The sequence below is a fragment of the Rhineura floridana genome, chromosome 10 (assembly GCF_030035675.1).
Source record: "Rhineura floridana isolate rRhiFlo1 chromosome 10, rRhiFlo1.hap2, whole genome shotgun sequence".
NCBI classification, from domain to species: Eukaryota; Metazoa; Chordata; class Lepidosauria; order Squamata; family Rhineuridae; genus Rhineura; species Rhineura floridana.
This window is the reverse complement of record NC_084489.1, coordinates 87,564,093-87,583,482: the sequence shown is the minus strand read 5'-3', so window position 1 is coordinate 87,583,482 and position 19,390 is coordinate 87,564,093. Positions and strand designations below refer to the sequence as shown.

Sequence of the window (19,390 nt, the reverse complement as noted above, 5' to 3'; positions counted from 1 at the left end):
CTAATTCTAGGTCATTAATGAACAAGTTGAAAAGTACAGGTCCCAATACCGATCCTTGAGGGACTCCACTTTCTACAGCCCTCCATTGGGAGAACTGTCCGTTTATTCCTACTCTCTGCTTTCTGCTTCTTAACCAATTCCTTATCCACAAGAGGACCTCTCCTCTTATTCCATGACTGCTAAGCTTCCTCAGAAGCCTTTGGTGAGGTACCTTGTCAAACGCTTTTTGAAAGTCTAAGTACACTATGTCCACTGGATCACCTCTATCTATATGCTTGTTGACACTCTCAAAGAATTCTAATAGGTTACTGAGACAGGACTTTCCCTTGCAGAAGCCATGCTGGCTCTGCTTCAGCAAGGCTTGTTCTTCTATGTGCTTAGTTAATCTAGCTTTAATAATACTTTCTACCAGTTTTCCAGGGACAGAAGTTAAGCTAACTGGCCTGTAATTTCCAGGATCCCCTCTGGATTCCTTTTTGAAGATTGGCGTTACATTTGCCACTTTCCAGTCCTCAGGCACGGAGGAGGACCCGAGGGACAAGTTACATATTTTAGTTAGCAGATCAGCAATTTCACCTTTGAGTTCTTTGAGAACTCTCGGGTGGATGCCATCCGGGCCCGGTGATTTGTCAGTTTTTATATTGTCCATTAAGCTTAGAACTTCCTCTCTCGTTACCACTATTTGTCTTAGTTCCTCAGAATCCCTTCCTGCAAATGTTAGTTCAGGTTCAGGGATCTGCCCTATATCTTCCACTGTGAAGACAGATGCAAAGAATTCATTTAGCTTCTCTGCAATCTCCTTATCGTTCTTTAGTACACCTTTGACTCCCTTATCATCCAAGGGTCCAATCGCCTCCCTAGATGGTCTCCTGCTTTGAATGTATTTATAGAATTTTTTGTTGTTGGTTTTTATGTTCTTAGCAATGTGCTCCTCAAATTCTTTTTTAGCATCCCTTATTGTCTTCTTGCATTTCTTTTGTCAGAGTTTGTGTTCTTTTTTATTTTCTTCATTCGGACAAGACTTCCATTTTCTGAAGGAAGACTTTTTGCCTCTAAGAGCTTCCTTGACTTTGCTCGTTAACCATGCTGGCATCTTCTTGGCCCTGGCGGTACCTTTTCTGATCTGCGGTATGCACTCCAGTTGAGCTTCTAATATAGTGTTTTTAAACAACTTCCAAGCATTTTCGAGTGATGTGACCCTCTGGACTTTGTTTTTCAGCTTTCTTTTTACCAATCCCCTCATTTTTGTGAAGTTTCCTCTTTTGAAGTCAAATGTGACTGTGTTGGATTTTCGTGGCAATTGGCCAGTTACATGTATGTTTAATTGAATAGCACTGTGGTCACTGCTCGCAATCGGTTCAACAACACTTACATCTCGCACCAGGTCCCGGTCCCCACTGAGGATTAAGTCCAGGGTTGCCGTCCCTCTGGTCGGTTCCATGACCAACTGATCTAGGGAATAGTCATTTAGAATATCTAGAAACTTTGCTTCTTTGTCATGACTGGAACACATATGCGGCCAGTCTATGTCCGGGTAGTTGAAGTCACCCATTACTACCACATTTCCTAGTTTGGATGCTTCCTCAATTTCATATCTCATCTCAAGTTCTCCCTGAGCATTTTGATCAGGGGGACGATAGATCGTTCCCAGTATTAAGTCCCTCCTGGGGCACGGTATCACCACCCACAACGATTCTGTGGAGGAGTCTGCCTCTTTTGGGGTTTCGAGCTTGCTGGATTCAATGCCTTCTTTCACGTATAGAGCGACTCCACCACCAATACGTCCTTCCCTGTCCTTCCGATATAGTTTATATCCAGGGATAACCGTATCCCACTGGTTTTCTCCATTCCACCAGGTCTCCGTTATGCTCACTATATCAATGCTCTTCTCCTGTCCTGACTTTCTCAGTTTACACATCTGTGTACCTAAAATGTAGTGTGTGACAATTCAGAATTATTAAAGTGGCTGCTGGCTATACTGTGATTGAGCAGCATGTTGAAAGTCCAAATTGTCAAAGGGCCACAAAAGGTTGTTCAAAGGGCAATGAAATAGAGAAGCAAATACTGGAAGCTTGAAAGTCAAGACTGGTGAATTAGGCTGCAGTCCTACACATTTTACCTGCTCTGTCAAACTCAGTGTGATTTATTTCTGAGTAGACATGCATACAATAGCACTGTTGAAAGTGCTGGGCTTTAAAATGGAACTGAACAGTGGTCATATCAGAAATCTAACTAGCAGTTAATGGGAGACAGTAATCCCTGGATATATAATTTGTAGAAATTACAGAGTAGCCTGCAGTGAAAGTGGTATTGCTTATTGCAGAGGGAAAGGTGCAGAGTGAAATAAATTTAGAAATAATGATAGAAACTCCTCCAAGGGACTTCTATAGGTAGAAATTCCAAGAGAAGAAAACTATATAATATAACTCACGTATGCTATTCCCCCTTGACCAAAACTGTGATGGTAATCTTGAGAAGCAACAAGAAATCATTATGACAGCTACAGTAGAAAGTATAATGATGAGTGACTAGGGCTGGTTTTCCTTGACAAATTAAAAAAAACTTGTTCAATAATCAGCCAAGTATTTAAAGCATTTAATTTTGCTAACTGCAGCAACCTCTGGCTGCATTCATCTCAGACAACCATGGCTTAACGATATGTGCACGAGTTGGAAAAAGCCTCTGACTCATGTATTCACCTCCCCCCCATCCTCCTGTGCCACCAGAAGATGGATTTTGTCAGTGTTTACGTCCTGTTTCTCAAAATGTTGGCTTCTTGTGTGTGAACCAGGGATTGCAATTTTAGAGTCTGGTTGGTTAAACAAGCCACTTTCTTTACTTATAGTTTGAAGTTGACTTGTGAAATCGGTGTCTATGATAAATTGTGATTCCCTGGTTCACACAGAATGATAAGCTGAGATCCAGTGAAACTATTGGAATCCTTGGAGGAAAGTGCAGGATATAAATCTGATAAGTAATAATGATAATAAATACTGGAGAAATCCTTCTTTCAGACATGTGGGGAGGGTGGAGCGTGAGAGTCCAAGGCTTCGTTCACGTTCATTACAAGTTGTGCACCTAGCGGTAAATGAGGGGTGAGGAACCTGTGGCCCCCTAAATGTTGTTGGACTCCAGCTCCCATCAGCCCTGGCCAACATGGCTACTGGTCAGGGATAATGGGAACTGCAGTCCAGCAATGTCTGGCGGGCACCTGGTTGTTGAATGGTACTGTAGAAGGTAGCGAAAAGGCCACTTGATGGATGAGGTTGCAGAGCATAGCTGTGCATAGTGAAGCCTGAAGGACACAGGAGAGCAGTTAACTGCAGTGAAGCCACACAGAAAATAGCCTCGCCCTTGGTTCTGACACCTGAATTCTTACTTCTTCCCACAGAGAGACTGCGGAAGATGCTAAAATGATGCAACTTGAGGTCAAACATTGAGACTCTGCAATGTCTTTCTTGCCAGTCGAGGAAATAAGGGACCTTCACTCTTTGCCCAGGGTGGCCAACATGATGCCCACAACTGCCATGACCCCTAACCACTGGGGATGCTGGCTGAGGCTCCTGGGAGCCAAGGTCTAGCAACTTGGGGGGCGGGGCAACACATTTGCTGTTTGCTCTTTTCTGTTGCTGTCAGATGTCCCCATGATGCAAATAAATACGTAGTAGGCTACTACTTACACAAGGACTTCATGGAATGTTTAACTATATTTCACAGTCAGTTGATCAGCATCCTAGCTCTATGGGTCATTTGAAGTAACCTCAAACCAGGTGAATGTCAAGAGGGCAAAGGCTGGGATCCAAAGAACAGCGGCACTAATTCTTTGAGCCCAAGTTGGCTTTAGGTTTGTTTTTCTCAAAAAGCAGTTTCTTTGCTGAAACAGTAGGATTTTTTATTTAAAGAACCACCTTGGTGAAATGGCCCAGGGTGTCATCTTTTCAGAAGTGAGGGAGGGTGAACCAAACATTCCTCTAGCCTTCAAGCCCCACATAAGAGCTGAAGGACCTCAGATTCCATACGAGTGAGTGGGAAATTGTCCAGAAAATCTAACACGGATATATTTAATTTCCATAAGGGGAATCTGTCAAAAATAAGGAGATTAATTAAACAGGACCCAAAAGAAACACGAGTATGTGGTGGTAGTATGTTGTCAGTTCTGTTTAGGGCCAGGATCTCTTCTTGATCGTCACAGAGTGCAGGACACAGAATAATGTGCTCAAGTTCCAGGAAGGCAGATTTCGATTGAACATCAGGAAAAACTTCCTAAGTGTTAGGGTGGTATGACAATGGAACCAATGACCTAGGGAGGTGGTGAGCTCTCTGACACTGGAGGCATTCAAGAAAGCCACCTGTTGAGGATGCTTTAAGTTGGATTCTTGCATTGAGCAAGGGGTTGGACTAGATGGCCTTATAGGCCCCTTCCCACTCTATGATTCTAGGAAGGTTGGTATTTATTTAAAACAACTGTAATCAAGTCTGCTAAGGTGTATGCCACCAATTGGAAGAGGCACAAGCAATCCAAAAGTCTGCCTATACAGCTTAAAAAACCAAGAAGTCTGTATGAGGAAAAAAGAGTTCCTCTAAAAGCATTAGTCAAAATAAAAAAATTAAAAGTTGCACAAAGTAAATGGGAAGCCAACTAAATGTGAGCTGTGATGGGGGAACCAAGAAGGAAATTAGGAAGTTGCCTTATACCGAGTCAGCCCATTGGTCCATCTAGCTTAGTGCTGTCCACACTGACCAGCAATGATTCTCCAGGTTTTCAGACGAGGGACATTCCAGCGCTACCTGGGGATGCCAGGGATTGAACCAGGGACCTTCTGCATGCTGGGTAGATGCTGTACCACTGAGCTACGGCCATCTCTTGGCCTTGAGGATTGCCTGTCCCAGGATAAGACTTCATGAAGGGTGGTATACAAATACCCTAAATCAGGGTGAGCCAATGTGATGTCCTCCAGATGTCGCTGGACTCCAACTCCCATCCGCCCCAGGCAGAATGGGCAATGGTAAGGGGTACTGGGAATCTGGAGGACACCACATTAGCTATCTCTGCCTCTAAATAAATGAATTAATTCTCTAAAAACACAACCAGAAAGGCAGAGGGGGCCCTTAGGTAATGTCAAGAATGACAGGGTACACAGAAATTGCAGAACTGCTAAATGAATTCTTTGTCGTCACTGCAGAAGACCTTGGAGAGGTACCTACACTTGAACCATTGCTTCCACAATGGAGGGAAGTACCAAGAATCTGTATTTAACTTCCTCACTTTTTTAAAAACAAAAGTTGGTGGCAAATAGAGAGCCAAATTTGTAAGTGACTCTAATTTTGGAGATAGCGGAATCCTGAGCAGACAGACAAATGAAAATAAGGCAAAATATATCACGCCATTGTATAAACCTTTCATGAGGCCACAAATAGAATGTTTGCCCTGCTGCAAAAAGGGAAGTCTTAGAACGCGGGAAGTAGAGAAAAGTGATTCAGCCAATCAGTGGGTTGAAGAAAGTATTCAGTATATGGATTTTTTTTTTTTTTTTTGCTTTTATAAAGGGATACCATAGAAATGTGTAAAATTATAAATTGTGTGTAAAGGGGGTGACTGGAAGCTGCTTGGCAGTAAATTCAGAGTAAATAAATGGAGCCTTTGTTGTTATGCAATACACAGTTCGTCGAAATTCTTGCCAAAATAAAGGATGATGGTTGTAAGAACACATGAGCTGTGCTTGATCAGACCAGATACCCACCTAGTCTAACATCCTGTCCTTACAGTGGTCAGCCAGATGCCTCTGGGAAGCCCACAAGCAGGACCTGAGCGCAACAGCACTCTCCCTATTGTGCTCCCTAGCAAATGCCTCTGATAGTAGAAGGGAGAAAGCCAGTGTGCTTAGTAGCCATTGATAGCCATCCTGCATAAATTTGTCACCCCCTTTTAAAGCCGTTCAAGTTAGGGGCTTGAGAAGCAAAGTGCATCAGGCCAGACAGCTTTTAAAATGAATGAACAGATGTGCAGAATGAGAGCTTGGCTATGGCTACTGGCTGTTAAAGATGGGAACTAAGGCTAGAAACCTTCACTTTCTTGTATCTCTGATTTCAAGATGCTGAAGGCACAAAAAGGGATGGCGGTCTCCATCAGGTTATGGATGCCTTCTTGGGGTATCTGGCTAGCCATAGCTGGAAAGGGAATGCCAAACTGTGTTTTTTAATTAAAGTTTTTAAAAATAAAAACAAGTAAGATGAGTTACAACAAGAAGGTGAACGTTGTTGCTGTTATATGCCTTCAAGTCGATTACGACTTATGGCGCCCCTATGAATCAGTGACTTCCAATAGCATCTGTTATAAACCACCCTGTTCAGATCTTGTAAGAAGTTAAAAATACTACAAAATAAATTGATTAAAAACTCACCATAAAATTCACCAGAATGAATAACAATACATTTAGCTCATGTAAGGGTGGCCTGCCCTCTGAGACTAATGGAATTTGATGTGTTTCTGAATGCTCTGCGGGATTTTCCAGGAGAGAAAGCTGACGATCCTGTTGAAATCCTCATCGGCGAGATGAAACCGGCAGTTGACACAATCGCTTCCGGGCGTCCTTTGCGGTGTTGTGGAGCCCAGGTGGCTCCTCAGTATTTTGAGGAGCTTCGGGCTATGAAGCAAGCCGGATGAAAACTAGAGCACAAGTCTTGCTCCGAAGCCAACTGAACACTGATTAGTGCACACAATCATGCACACTATGTGGCAATGCGGCCTGTGAAGAAGACACACTCCACAGCTTACGTTGTATCCTGTAGTAGCCAACAAGTGGAATTATTTTAAACTGTTTGGGGTTACTGGCTCCCACTATGTGGGAGGACCTCTGGAGCATTTGAGGACCTGCTGTGACCAACTGGCTACACGTTTTGATGATAAAGTCACAGCTACGGAGTGGCCTTGACTCTGCTCTTGTTGCAGTTTCAGATGAAGTACCCAATGCCAGAGTCGGTGATTTGTTGGGGGAACAGTTTCAGCTTATGCAGTCAGCTGATGTGAACAAGTTGCTGGCACCTACATGTGTGACCACTTGCCCTCCTGACACTGGTCCCTCCTGACTTTGCAAATCTAGCAGAGGGGGCTTGACTGGTTGGGTGCAAAGTGTGGTTAACACTTCACTGCATGAGGGATGGTCCCAGTGGCCTTTAAAGAGAGGGCACTCCTAAAGAAACCAGCCCTGGATCCCTTGGATTGGAATAGCTATTGATCAGTCGCAAATACCCCTTTCTTGGGGAGAGTAGTTGGGGGTAGTTGCAGGCATTCTTGGTTGACGCGGATTATGTCGATCTGTTCCAGTCTGGGTTTAGGCCTGACCATGGGACTGAGTCAGCCTTGGTTGCCCTGGTGGTTTATCTCTATAGAGAGTAGACCTGGAGGAGTGCAACCTTGCTCCTGCTTTGATCTCTTGGAAGCTTTCAGTACCGTAGACCGTGGTATCCTCCTGGACCATCTCTGTGGAATGGGAATTAGGGGCACTGTGTTACAGTGGTTCCAGTCCTACCTACTGGACCAAGTCCAGAGAATGGTGTTGAGTGATTGTTTTTCAGGCTGTGGGGTGCCACAGGGTACCATCTTATCCCCAATGTTATTTAATATTTATATGAAGCCACCAGGAGCAGTCATTACATGTTTCAGGGCAAGGTGTCATCAGTATGTTGATGACTCTCAGCTCTACTTATCCATAACATTCAAATCAGGAGAGGCTGTACGGTCCCTGGGTGCAGTGGCAGGATGCATGAAGGAAAATAAGCTAATCTTGAATCCTGACAAGACTGAGGCACTGTGGGTTAGTGGTTCCCATGTTCAAGAAATTGGTCAATGGCATGCCCTGGATATGGGTGCTCTCCCCATGAAGGAGCAGGTACACAGTCTAGGGGTGCTTCTAGGTCCAGTTCTGTCACTGGAGACCCAGATAGTCTCAGTGGCTAGAAGTGCTGTTTATTGGCTGCGCTAGGTGAGACAACTGGGACCGGGAGCACTTGGCCACGCTAGTTCAGACGTTTCAAGACTACATTACTGCAATGCACTCTGTGTGGTGTTTCCCTTGCACCTGATCCAGAAGCTGCAATTAGTGTAGAATGCTGCAACCAGATTGCTGGTGGGAGTGAGACACTGTCAGCATATACCTCTGATTAGAGATCTGAACTGGTTGCCAATTTGTTACAAGGCCAAGTTCAAGGTGTTACTACTAGTATATAAAGCCCTTAACAGCTCGAGACCAGTTTACTTAAGAGACCACCTTCCCTCATATGTGCCTGCTTGAGCACTTTGCTTTGCAGAACAGGCACTGTTACAGGTGCCACATAATACTTATCCTGCCCTTCTAAGAAGTAGTTCTTTTAGTGTGTCAGCACCTATTCTCTGGAACTCCTTGCCTATTGACATCAGGCAGATGCCTTCGCTGTGTTCCTTTTGGCACCTACTTAAAACTTTTTTGTTTAGGCAAGCCTATGCAGGCAGACACATAGATGTTGGTCTGTTTTCATATTTTTAGTTAGTAACTGCTTTAATTGTTTTAAATACATTTTTAATTGCTTGTTTTAACCTGTTTTCTTGATAATTTTAATGTTTTTTGTAAACCATTTAGAGGTCTTTACATTCAAGCGGTATATACATTTTGTTAAATAAAATAAATTTACAGATTAAAAATCCAAAGCAAATAAAAAGGATTTTACTTTGTGCCAAAATGACATCAGAGTTGGAGTCAGGCAAGGCGAGCCTTCCTGAGGAGGGCATTCCACAAACTGGGTACCACAGTCAGAAAGGTCTTTCCTCCAGTCACCGTTTGTACAACTTTAGATGGCAGGAAGACAAGGCCGCTGAAGATGTCTACAATGTTCAGGCCAGTTCATGTGGCAGAAGACAACTTTTCCGTTTCCTGGGTTCCAAGACATTTAGGACTAGATAGTCAGATCCAGTTAGACAATGCCTATGTCCATTTCCGTTACATCCATGAAGTCTTAAGGTTAAAGGGATGGATGCTAGCTCCAGATGAAAGCGCTCAAAGTTCTTTAACAAAGTTCTTTGTGCTCAGCAGGTCTGTTAATGAGCTGAAAGTCCATAGTGGTTGGGGCAGCAGTAGTGATTAAAAACATGTTGTGCAGGGCATATATTTTTAGGGAAAAATTTCCTTACACCTGGGAACTTCACTCCACCCTGGCATTATGGAGGTCTGAAAAGCTGTCTCCTTCTAGTGTAGCCTTTCCCAACCAGTGTGCCTCCAGATGTTGTTGGACCACAACTCCCATCGTCCTCAGCCACCATTTCCAATGGCTGAGGCTGATGGGAGTTGTGGTCCAACAACATCTGGAGGCACACCAGTTGGGAAAGGCTGTTCTAGAGCATAGGTGGGGAACCAGTGGCCCTCCAGATGTTGCTTGACTACAACTCCATAATTGATCATGCTGGCTGGGGGCAAATGAGAGTTGGAGTCCAACAACTACTGGAGGACTGCAGGTTTCCACACCTGTTCTAGGGCATTGATGGCCAACAGGCAGAGCATTGGCCGAATAAGGCCTGCTAGCTGATGATCCCCATTTACCCCCTTATACCTGTTGTGTCAGAGTCTTGCATGCCACTTTGCAGCAACAGCACCCCAACTATAACATGTGAATTGCCAATTCTGGGCCAGCAGGTACATCTCTTCTCCCAGGCATTTTAGCATGTGTTTTAAATTGTTTTAACGTTTTAAATTGTGTTTTAAATTGTTTTTAAAATACGTGTTTTGAATTGTATATTTGCTTTAATGTTTTTGGTTGCTGTGAACCGCCCAGAGAGCTTCGGCTATGGGGCGGTATACAAGTGCAATCAATCAATCAATCAATCAGGAGATAGAAAAACAGTAAGATGCTTTAGAGGCCTCCCCAGAAGGGAATGCAGCCCTCGGGCTGAAAACAGCCCCCTATATCTGCTCCAGACTATACATTGGAAGATTTTGAACAGGCATGGGCATACCTTCTTTCCCCTCCCTCTTTCCTCCTCTGATGGGTGAGGGGGAAGGGGAGTAATTCTTGACTCAAACCATGGTTTTCCATTCCAGTCTGACAAATTGTAGTGAGAGAAGGAAGGAGGCTAGAGTGGCACCTGCTCAAGCCCTTGATTCATTCACAGTTCTCCCAAGATGTAGTTTGAAAGATTACTTGAATACTGCCAAGGTCTTCAAATATCTTTGAGGAAATGCTCAGGATATGATCCTGGCAAGGTTTGCAAGTGGAAGGAATTATGTAATTGTGGTATGACCTCCTGATATCTTCCAGGTGTATGAACTTGGCCTGAACCTGACTTAGTTCTTGTGATTTATTTTTGCAGGAGGTATATAGAATCCCAAAGAAGAGTCAAGCAGAAAAGGAGACCAGTGGTATGTATTAATGGGTGACCTTTCTTCTTTGGTGAGAGGAAGGCCATTGACTGCAAAAACCTTGCACTAGTTGAAAGCCCTATCAGAGCATAATCCTTGGAGGCTTAAAAGTCCTCTGATTCAGTGATTCAGTAACTCTCCATCACCTTGTAGGAATGTTCCTTCTCTTTCTTCATTGCTCCATTCCCATGACTCTGCTGAAACAGCATAGCCTTGCTTGATCATGGCAGATCTGGGACTGGAGGGGGAGGATGCTGACAGCAACAAGGAGTGGGTCTTGTGGAGGTGGCAGCTGTAACATTATTCTTATTATTAAATTTTATTGTGCCATTCCTCCCAGAAGGAGCCCAGGGTGGCAAACAGAAGACAGAACACTCAAAACATCTACAAAGCATCTTAAAAACAAAACATCTTAAACATAATGTAAAAATCCTTAAAAACATCTTAAAAGCAAAAGATCTTTTTAAAAAACATCTATATGTTTAAAAAGAAATCTTAAAAAAATTCCAACACAGATGCGGACTGGGATAAGGTCTCTACTTAAAAGGCTTGTTGAAAGAGGAAGACAACAGAGACGGCACCTATTTGTTTAACGGGAATATTTCAGGGATGGGAATGTTTAACGTTCCCCAGAACCAGAGGTGGAACATGGCTCCAGCTAAGGTGCTCAGTCAGCACTTGCTCCCTGGCAGCTGCGGAAAAAATTGCCTTTTTTCTGAGTCACTTGAAAGGTTACTTCACAGTGAGCATCTTCCTACCAGGGTGTGTAGCTCCCCATCAGGTGTACACAGTGCTTACAGTGTTTAAAATACTGCACATTACATTGTTTTGATGTGATGCCTACTACAACATTTGTAAGGTAGGTCAGTATTATCTGCATATTTCAGATCAGATTCAGGGGGAGAGAGGGCTAAGGCTCACCTAGTTAATTCACCGCAGAGGTGACATTTGCACCAGGGACTTCCTGATTTTGTAACTCAGTCTGTTAATCACTCCACTACGCATACTTTGACACATTTCACATATGACAGTATATGCATGCTATTTTTACACGCGCGCACACACACATTTCCTGTGAAAGAAAACTATTATATGTGAAGCAGCTCCAAGAGTCAGTGGTGAGGGTATTGTTAAAACATTTTGCTGAATCCTTTACATGGGACAATATACTCTTGACTTTTGTCAGACTCAGTTCTGAGTAACCATGCATAGAACTGCTCTGTGTGCTCCTTGGATTGGTTGCTCTCTCCCTCCTCCAATCTCTCCCCCTTCCCCTCCCCCCCACCATTTCTCCCATGAAAACAATGGGCTACTTCCAAGTCCACGAGAGCTGTCAGTTTTACAAATGCTGATTTTAACATGTTTGGGATAGAAGAAAGGAGCGAATGGCATCGCAAAGTTTTGACCCTCCCAAGTTATTTGCATACTTTAAAGACTTTCTGCACAGTCTGTTATTTGGCCAAAATTGGAAACACTGAAAGTGTATCTCCAATTTGTTGCAGTTTCATATCTTTCCGTTTTACCACATAGCAAGGCTTTGTAGCTTAAATGATGGCAGGAGGATGGGAAACAAAGTTGAGGTAAAACAAAATACCATATAATATAGATCTCTGGCTGCAAAACCGTGGTTTATTATGGCAGAAATAAGCCACAGTGAGCCATGGGCTTGCTTACATCTTCTGCCCCTCCTCCAATGCAAACGTGAGGAGTTCGTAAGCTTTTGCATCTGGTTTTGGTTTAACTATAGTTTCTCATTTCATCCATTCCCGACAAACTGTGGTTAAACTTAACTACGGTGTATTTGAAACAACCAAGCTTCAAACGAACGGCACACGGACAAAATGGAAAGCTGAGGTTACTCAAGAATGGCAGCAAAAGCTTCCAAGCTAGTTGAGTCTGTGCTGGAGGAGAAGGGAGAAGGCGAGCCTGAGGCTTGTTGTGGTTTGTCATGATGCCTGAACCACAGCCATTTTCTCAAATAGGTAATCACTAATTTTAAAAGATTGTGAAGAACTGCATTATGAGTTTTTTTGTTTTAAAAAAAGTGAAACCTTTTGTAGATTAAAAATACTGCGGGGACAGTCCACTTAGTGTTATGCAATTTGATACTGCATGAAATTCATTCAGCAAGACAGTTGAACATGTGCTGAAATCGGTGGAGCTTAAAAGTGCTTAACTGTGGCTGGATTGTACCCTGCAGAAATGACTTTTCTGCCTGGACTAGGAAATCTTAGGGACAAGGATTTGTCTTGCTCCTGTCCCTCCCCCTCTTATCTGGGCAGATCTTAGGTCTGTAGCAGGTGACATAGCCATGCTAACAACTTCTGCCTATTTCCAACAGCAGATCGTGGGCGAGAGATAGCAGGTCGAGACCCAGCTGCTACCCCAAAAAACCTGAGCAGAGAACGAGACCCTGAAAGGCAAAGTCAAAGCAAGGAAAAGAAAAAGCGCAGAGATTCTTTGTCACCACCATCAGCCTATGAACGAGGCACCAAGCGATCAGATGACAGGCAAGTGGTATTTTTCTTGATCATTTTCAGATAAGTGCTTGGGATTCTTCTTGTCAGGTGATAATATCCAAACAGAGAGAGGCCTCCCTGTTAAAGGCCTTATGTTCCTTCTCCAAAGACCATGAAGAATGGCTCGCTTCTCACATCATGCCAAACCATGATAAATGAAGTTTATCTATGGTTTGGTGCAATATCAGGTTTGACAAACCATTTCTGGTTGTCAGCCAACAAACTAGAATCTGAAACCATGGTTCCAGGCTATGGTTTTTCAAATTATACATGTCAACATTTTCCAACCATCATTGTTGCCATTTCTCCGCTGCTCCACCACAGAGATGGGAGTGAGTTCATGAACTTACAAAACTAAATGTCAAGAGTATGGAAAAGAAAGTAATGATGGCACTCGACCTGATCTTGGGAACCTCAGTGCATAGGGCAAGAATAGTCTTACTCTGTTTTGCCTTGGGGTTTTTCTTTGTTTTTACCTGCCCTTTCTTACCTGGTAGTGGGAGAGGGGGGGTATAAATAGATGTCAGCTTATTTGCACAACTTACTCCACTCACTCCATTAATCATGAGAACAGTCAAGGAGATCTGAAAGAAGCCCTGAAAATCCTACTCTTTTCCAGTGCCATCCTCCCCCAAAGCTTAGATTTCACTAGGCATTGCCCATTTGTTTCACACTTGTCTTTCCAAGCCTTTAAGGCCTAGAAATCTGCTTTTGAAAAGGAAGGAAACCTCAGAATTCTTGATTCTGTACATGTTTAGAATCTTGTTTTATGTACAGTCTTGGGCACAAGTAGTTAACTTTGCCTCAACTCCCAATTTCTCTCAACACTTAATTGCATTCTTTGCATTAGCAACTTCTCTCTCTCTGGCTCCCTCTTTTTTTCAAGAGTTATGAATAGCGTGGGGGCGTTACCCTTGATGTGGGTCTGTAAACCTAGAATACAAATCGGGCCATTCCGCTCGCTGTTGAGATACAAATGGACAACAGCTTAAAAGAAATCCAGAGCAAGTGGAACTGGTTAGGAAGCGAACAACTACGAACGTCCTCGCACGCTTTCCGAATAATACCATTTAGCAAGCATTTCCTTGGCCTTACAGTTGTTCTCCTGCTGAAATGAAGCACTTGTGATTTGTAAAGGGGTTTTGTTTGGGTTTTGTTTTTGCATTGGTCATGGCTTGCTTGTGTCGATGCTGGGAATAAATGCCTGGTAGCAAAAGACGGAGAAATTATTCTCAGGTTGAGAAAGAGAAATGAGATGAGTATGGCAAGGAGAAAAAGAGGCTTCGGCTCAGGTTGGGCTGCAGCACAGAGATGAGGGAAGAATGTCATCTGGCCCTGCCTCTGCCTAGTCCTCCACAAGGGTTAGGGAGGTAGCAGTGAATTAAAAACAAACATGAAATTGCAGGTAGAAGATGCCAAGTCCCTGCTCCTGTACTTTGCTTCATTTCAGCAACTAAAAGCCCGGCCTTCTTTATAACTCTCATTTTATTATTATTACATTTCTATTCTTACCTTCCTCCCAATGGATCCTAGGGTGGCAACAACAAAGTAGCAAAGCAATGCAATTAAAAATAAAAACACACTTAAAACATTTAAGGACATACCCTCACAGCTACTAATTTCAAGGTTGCCAGGAATAATGTGATAATCATCACCCAGCAAATGCCTGGGTGAACAGGAATGTGTTTAAACTCCTCCTGAACGTTGTTAATGAGGGAGACAGATGCAGCTCATCAGGGAGGGCCTTCAACAAATGGGGAGCTGCCACAGAGAAGGCCCTGTACAAGAGTAAGGTAGGTAAGAGTAAGAGTAGGTAAGACTCTTCCAAATCACAAATTCAGTTTGCATGTTGTCCTGGGGTGGGGGAGGTCCAGCCCTGAGCTGCTCCAGCAATGTTGTTGTTGTTGTCATTAATATTAGTATTATTAATATCCTGCCCCTCCTCCCAACAGGAGCCCAGGGTGTCAAACAAAAGCACTAAAGGTAAAGGTAAAGGTGTCCCCGCACTTATAGTGCGAGTTGTTTCCGACTGTTAGGGTGACGTCTTGCGACGTTTACAAGGCAGACCGTATATATGGGGTGGGATTGCCAGTTCCTTCCCCGGCCTTTCTTTATCCCCCAGTGTATGCCGGGTACTCATTTTACCAACCACGGATGGATGGAAGGCTGAGTGGACCTCGACCCCTTTTATTGAAGATTCAACTTCCTCCTTCCGTTGGAATCGAACTCCGGCCGTGAGCAGAGCTTCGGCTGCGTTGCCGCCGCTTACCACTCTGCGCCACGGAGGATCTTTAAACAAAAGCACTAAAACACTTTAAAACATAATAATATTAAAAGGTAATTCCAACACAGACGCAGACTGGGATAAGGTCTCAACTTAAAAGGCTTGTTGAAAGAGGACGGTCTTCAATAGGTGCCGAAAAGATAACAGAGATGGCGCCTGCCTGATATTTGAGGGAAGGGAATTCCAAAAGGTCGGTGCCACTTCACTAAAAGTCCATTTCACCTGCAGAGCACAGTGATCGCCTGGGTTTATAAGGGATAAGACGGTCTTTCAGGTACCCTGCTCTCAAGCTGTATAGGGCTTTGCACACAAAAACTAGAACCTTGAACTTGGCCCGGTAGCAAATGGGCAGCCATGTGCATGGAGATACCATGCATACCATGCAGCAATATGTGCATGGAGATACCATGCAGGGCAGCGCAAATGATGTGGTCTCTTTCCTTGCAGCTGACACGCAGCAGGGTTTTTTTGCCTTCCCTTTTGGCGCACACGCCCTGACTTGAGGCCCCTAGAATTGTTTGCTCTGTGGCCACCTTCCCTGCAGTGCACTTGTGCCTGGCTCAACCCCCCCCCCCCCAGTGATCTAGGTTGTGTAGGCTGGTCCGTGGGTGGATGGCTGTGAGTTGCACTAAATGGCTTTCAAACTCAGATGAAAAGATGCTCTCTTAATGCCTTGGAGGACCAGACCAGAGGAGCTTGCTTTTATTCTTCTTTAACAGAGTTGGATCTTTGACATGATAGGAGCATTGCAGAGATCCTCATTCTGTGCTTTTCTACACAGCCACCTTGTTCTTTTCCTTGTGGGTTTTTGAGACCATGCTAATAACCAGGTATTTGGCTTTTAGACATAGGAACTTTGAGAGGATAATACTCAGATTGATTGACAGTACTCAGATTTAATATCGTACTTCTCAAAAAATAATCCATATAACCACATAAAGTAGGGCATTACTATTATCCCTATATTTCAACTGGCTGAGGCTGGCACCACCTACTCAAACTGGGGAATTTGTTCCCACAAGAGGCAGTGATGGCCACCAACTTGGATGGTTTTAAAAGAGGATTAGACACGCTCATGGAGGATAAGGGTATCAACGGCTACTAGCCACAACGACTAGGTTCCATCTTCACTGTCGGACGCAGCGTGCCTCTGAATGCCAGTTGCTGGGAATTGCAAGTAGGGAGAGAGAGGGCTGTCGCACTCGGGCCCCGCTTGTGGCCGTCTTATTGGCATCTGGTTGGCCACTGTGGGAGCAGGAAGCTGGACTAGGTGGGCCCCCTTGGGCCTGATCCAGCAGCCAAGCTCTTCTTGTGCTCTGAGCAGCACCTTGCCTGAAGCCCCACCTAGTGAGTTCATAGCCAGCCATAATGCTTACACCAACCATCTCCTGATTATACCAGCCAATCATAGAATCGTGTCAGTGTCAGTTAAGGAGCCATCAAGAATGTTGGTTGGTTGGTAGGTAGGTAGGTATCCAGCCCTTCCTCCCAGTAAGAGCCCAGGATTGTGGGCCCAGAATGTGTCCCCAGGATTGTTTGACTCTGTTTTCCGTTTCCTTCAGATATGACACACCAGCCACAACCTCCAAAAAGAAAGCCCGGATCAAGGACCGCAACAAGCTGTCCACTGAAGAACGCAGGAAGCTTTTTGAGCAGGAGGTTGCCCAGCGTGAGGCCCAGAAGCAGCAGCAGCAGTTGCAGAGCCTTGGGATGGCATCTCCTCTTCCCTATGACTCCCTGGCCTACAGTGCCTCCCACCACACTTTTATGGGCTACCCCCCTGGCTACCCCATGCAGTCATATGTGGATCCCAGCAATCCCAATGCTGGGAAGGTGCTGCTCCCCACCCCGAGCATGGATCCCATGTGCTCCCCTGCCGCCTATGAGCACCCTCAGACATTGGTTGGACACACCATTGAACCAACCCTGACTGCTCCTCAGCCGGTGCCCGTGGTTCAGCATGTAGCAACAACCCTGGAGGTGTCAACCCCACAGTATGTAGCACAGAGCGACCCTGTGGTCCACCAGGAGCCGACTGTCGCAGTCTTGCCAGTACCAGCCCCAAGTCCGGTGCAAGGACAAAGCTATGGAGTCTGGGATTCCAGCCAGCAGACTGTCGCGGTGCAGCCGCCGTATTCTCCAGCCCAGTCGCAGCCGGCCATTTATTATCAAGGACAGGCCTGTCAGGCCGTTTATGGAGTGACATCGCCATATTCTCAGACCACGCCACCGATAGTACAGGTACTTTTTCTAGTGAAAGCACAGTGCAAATGCCCGTAACGATTCTTGCCGTTAACAGTTCTGGAGGTGCGCTCTTAAGGCTTAAAAAGTACAGTGACCCATTTTCGGGAAACTGTAGTTTTTTTAGATGCTCCATTCTGTCTTTGGTACTCAGTCACTTGCTCTTAGAGGCAAAAAGTCTTCCTTCAGAAAATGGAAGTCTTGTCCGAATGAAGAAAATAAAAAAGAACACAAACTCTGGCAAAAGAAATGCAAGAAGACAATAAGGGATGCTAAAAAAGAATTTGAGGAGCACATTGCTAAGAACATAAAAACCAACAACAAAAAATTCTATAAATACATTCAAAGCAGGAGACCATCTAGGGAGGCGATTGGACCCTTGGATGATAAGGGAGTCAAAGGTGTACTAAAGAACGATAAGGAGATTGCAGAGAAGCTAAATGAATTCTTTGCATCTGTCTTCACAGTGGAAGATATAGGGCAGATCCCTGAACCTGAACTAACATTTGCAGGAAGGGATTCTGAGGAACTGAGACAAATAGTGGTAACGAGAGAGGAAGTTCTAGGCTTAATGGACAATATAAAAACTGACAAATCACCGGGCCCGGATGGCATCCACCCGAGAGTTCTCAAAGAACTCAGAAGTGAAATTGCTGATCTGCTAACTAAAATATGTAACTTGTCCCTCGGGTCCTCCTCCGTGCCTGAGGACTGGAAAATGGCAAATGTAACGCCAATCTTCAAAAAGGGATCCAGAGGGGATCCTGGAAATTACAGGCCAGTTAGCTTAACTTCTGTCCCTGGAAAACTGGTAGAAAGTATTATTAAAGCTAGATTAACTAAGCACATAGAAGAACAAGTCTTGTTGAAGCAGAGCCAGCATGGCTTCTGCAAGGGAAAGTCCTGTCTCAGTAACCTATTAGAATTCTTTGAGAGTGTTAACAAGCATATAGATAGAGGTGATCCAGTGGACATAGTGTACTTAGACTTTCAAAAAGCGTTTGACAAGGTACCTCACCAAAGACTTCTGAGGAAGCTTAGCAGTCATGGAATAAGAGGAGAGGTCCTCTTGTGGATAAGGAATTGGTTAAGAAGCAGAAAGCAGAGAGTAGGAATAAACGGACAGTTCTCCCAATGGAGGGCTGTAGAAAGTGGAGTCCCTCAAGGATCGGTATTGGGACCTGTACTTTTCAACTTGTTCATTAATGACCTAGAATTAGGAGTGAGCAGTGAAGTGGCCAAGTTTGCTGACGACGCTAAATTGTTCAGGGTTGTTAAAACAAAAAGGGATTGCGAAGAGCTCCAAAAAGACCTCTCCAAACTGAGTGAATGGGCGGAAAAATGGCAAATGCAATTCAATATAAACAAGTGTAAAATTATGCATATTGGAGCAAAAAATCTGAATTTCACATATACGCTCATGGGGTCTGAACTGGCGGTGACCGACCAGGAGAGAGACCTCAGGGTTGTAGTGGACAGCACGATGAAAATGTCGGCCCAGTGTGTGGCAGCTGTGAAAAAGGTAAATTCCATGCTAGCGATAATTAGGAAAGGTATTGAAAATAAAGCAGCCGATATCATAATTGGAAGATTGTTGGAAGATTCAGGACAGACAAAAAGAAGTACTTCTTTACTCAGCGCATAGTTAAACTATGGAATTTGCTCCCACAAGATGCAGTAATGGCCACCAGCTTGGACGGCTTTAAAAGAAGATTAGACAAATTCATGGAGGACAGGGCTATCAATGGCTACTAGCCGTGATGGCTGTGCTGTGCCACCCTAGTCAGAGGCAGCATGCTTCTGAAAACCAGTTGCCGGAAGCCTCAGGAGGGGAGAGTGTTCTTGCACTCGGGTCCTGCTTGCGGGCTTCCCCCAGGCACCTGGTTGGCCACTGTGAGAACAGGATGCTGGACTAGATGGGCCACTGGCCTGATCCAGCAGGCTCTCCTTATGTTCTTATG

At 44.5% G+C, this 19,390-nt stretch overlaps 1 protein-coding gene across 3 annotated transcripts in view; it reads left to right on the top strand.

The window, feature by feature from the left end:
- The window catches only part of SETD2 (SET domain containing 2, histone lysine methyltransferase), an 86,400-nt gene that overhangs the window by 53,776 nt on the left and 13,234 nt on the right, over positions 1-19,390 (top strand). For all 3 annotated transcript variants that reach the window (XM_061586604.1, XM_061586605.1, XM_061586603.1), the window contains 3 exons: positions 10,337-10,385; positions 12,727-12,895; positions 16,751-17,429. In XM_061586604.1, coding sequence (XP_061442588.1) covers positions 10,337-10,385; positions 12,727-12,895; positions 16,751-17,429 — 897 coding nt within the window. The remainder of the gene's footprint in view (positions 1-10,336; positions 10,386-12,726; positions 12,896-16,750; positions 17,430-19,390) is intronic.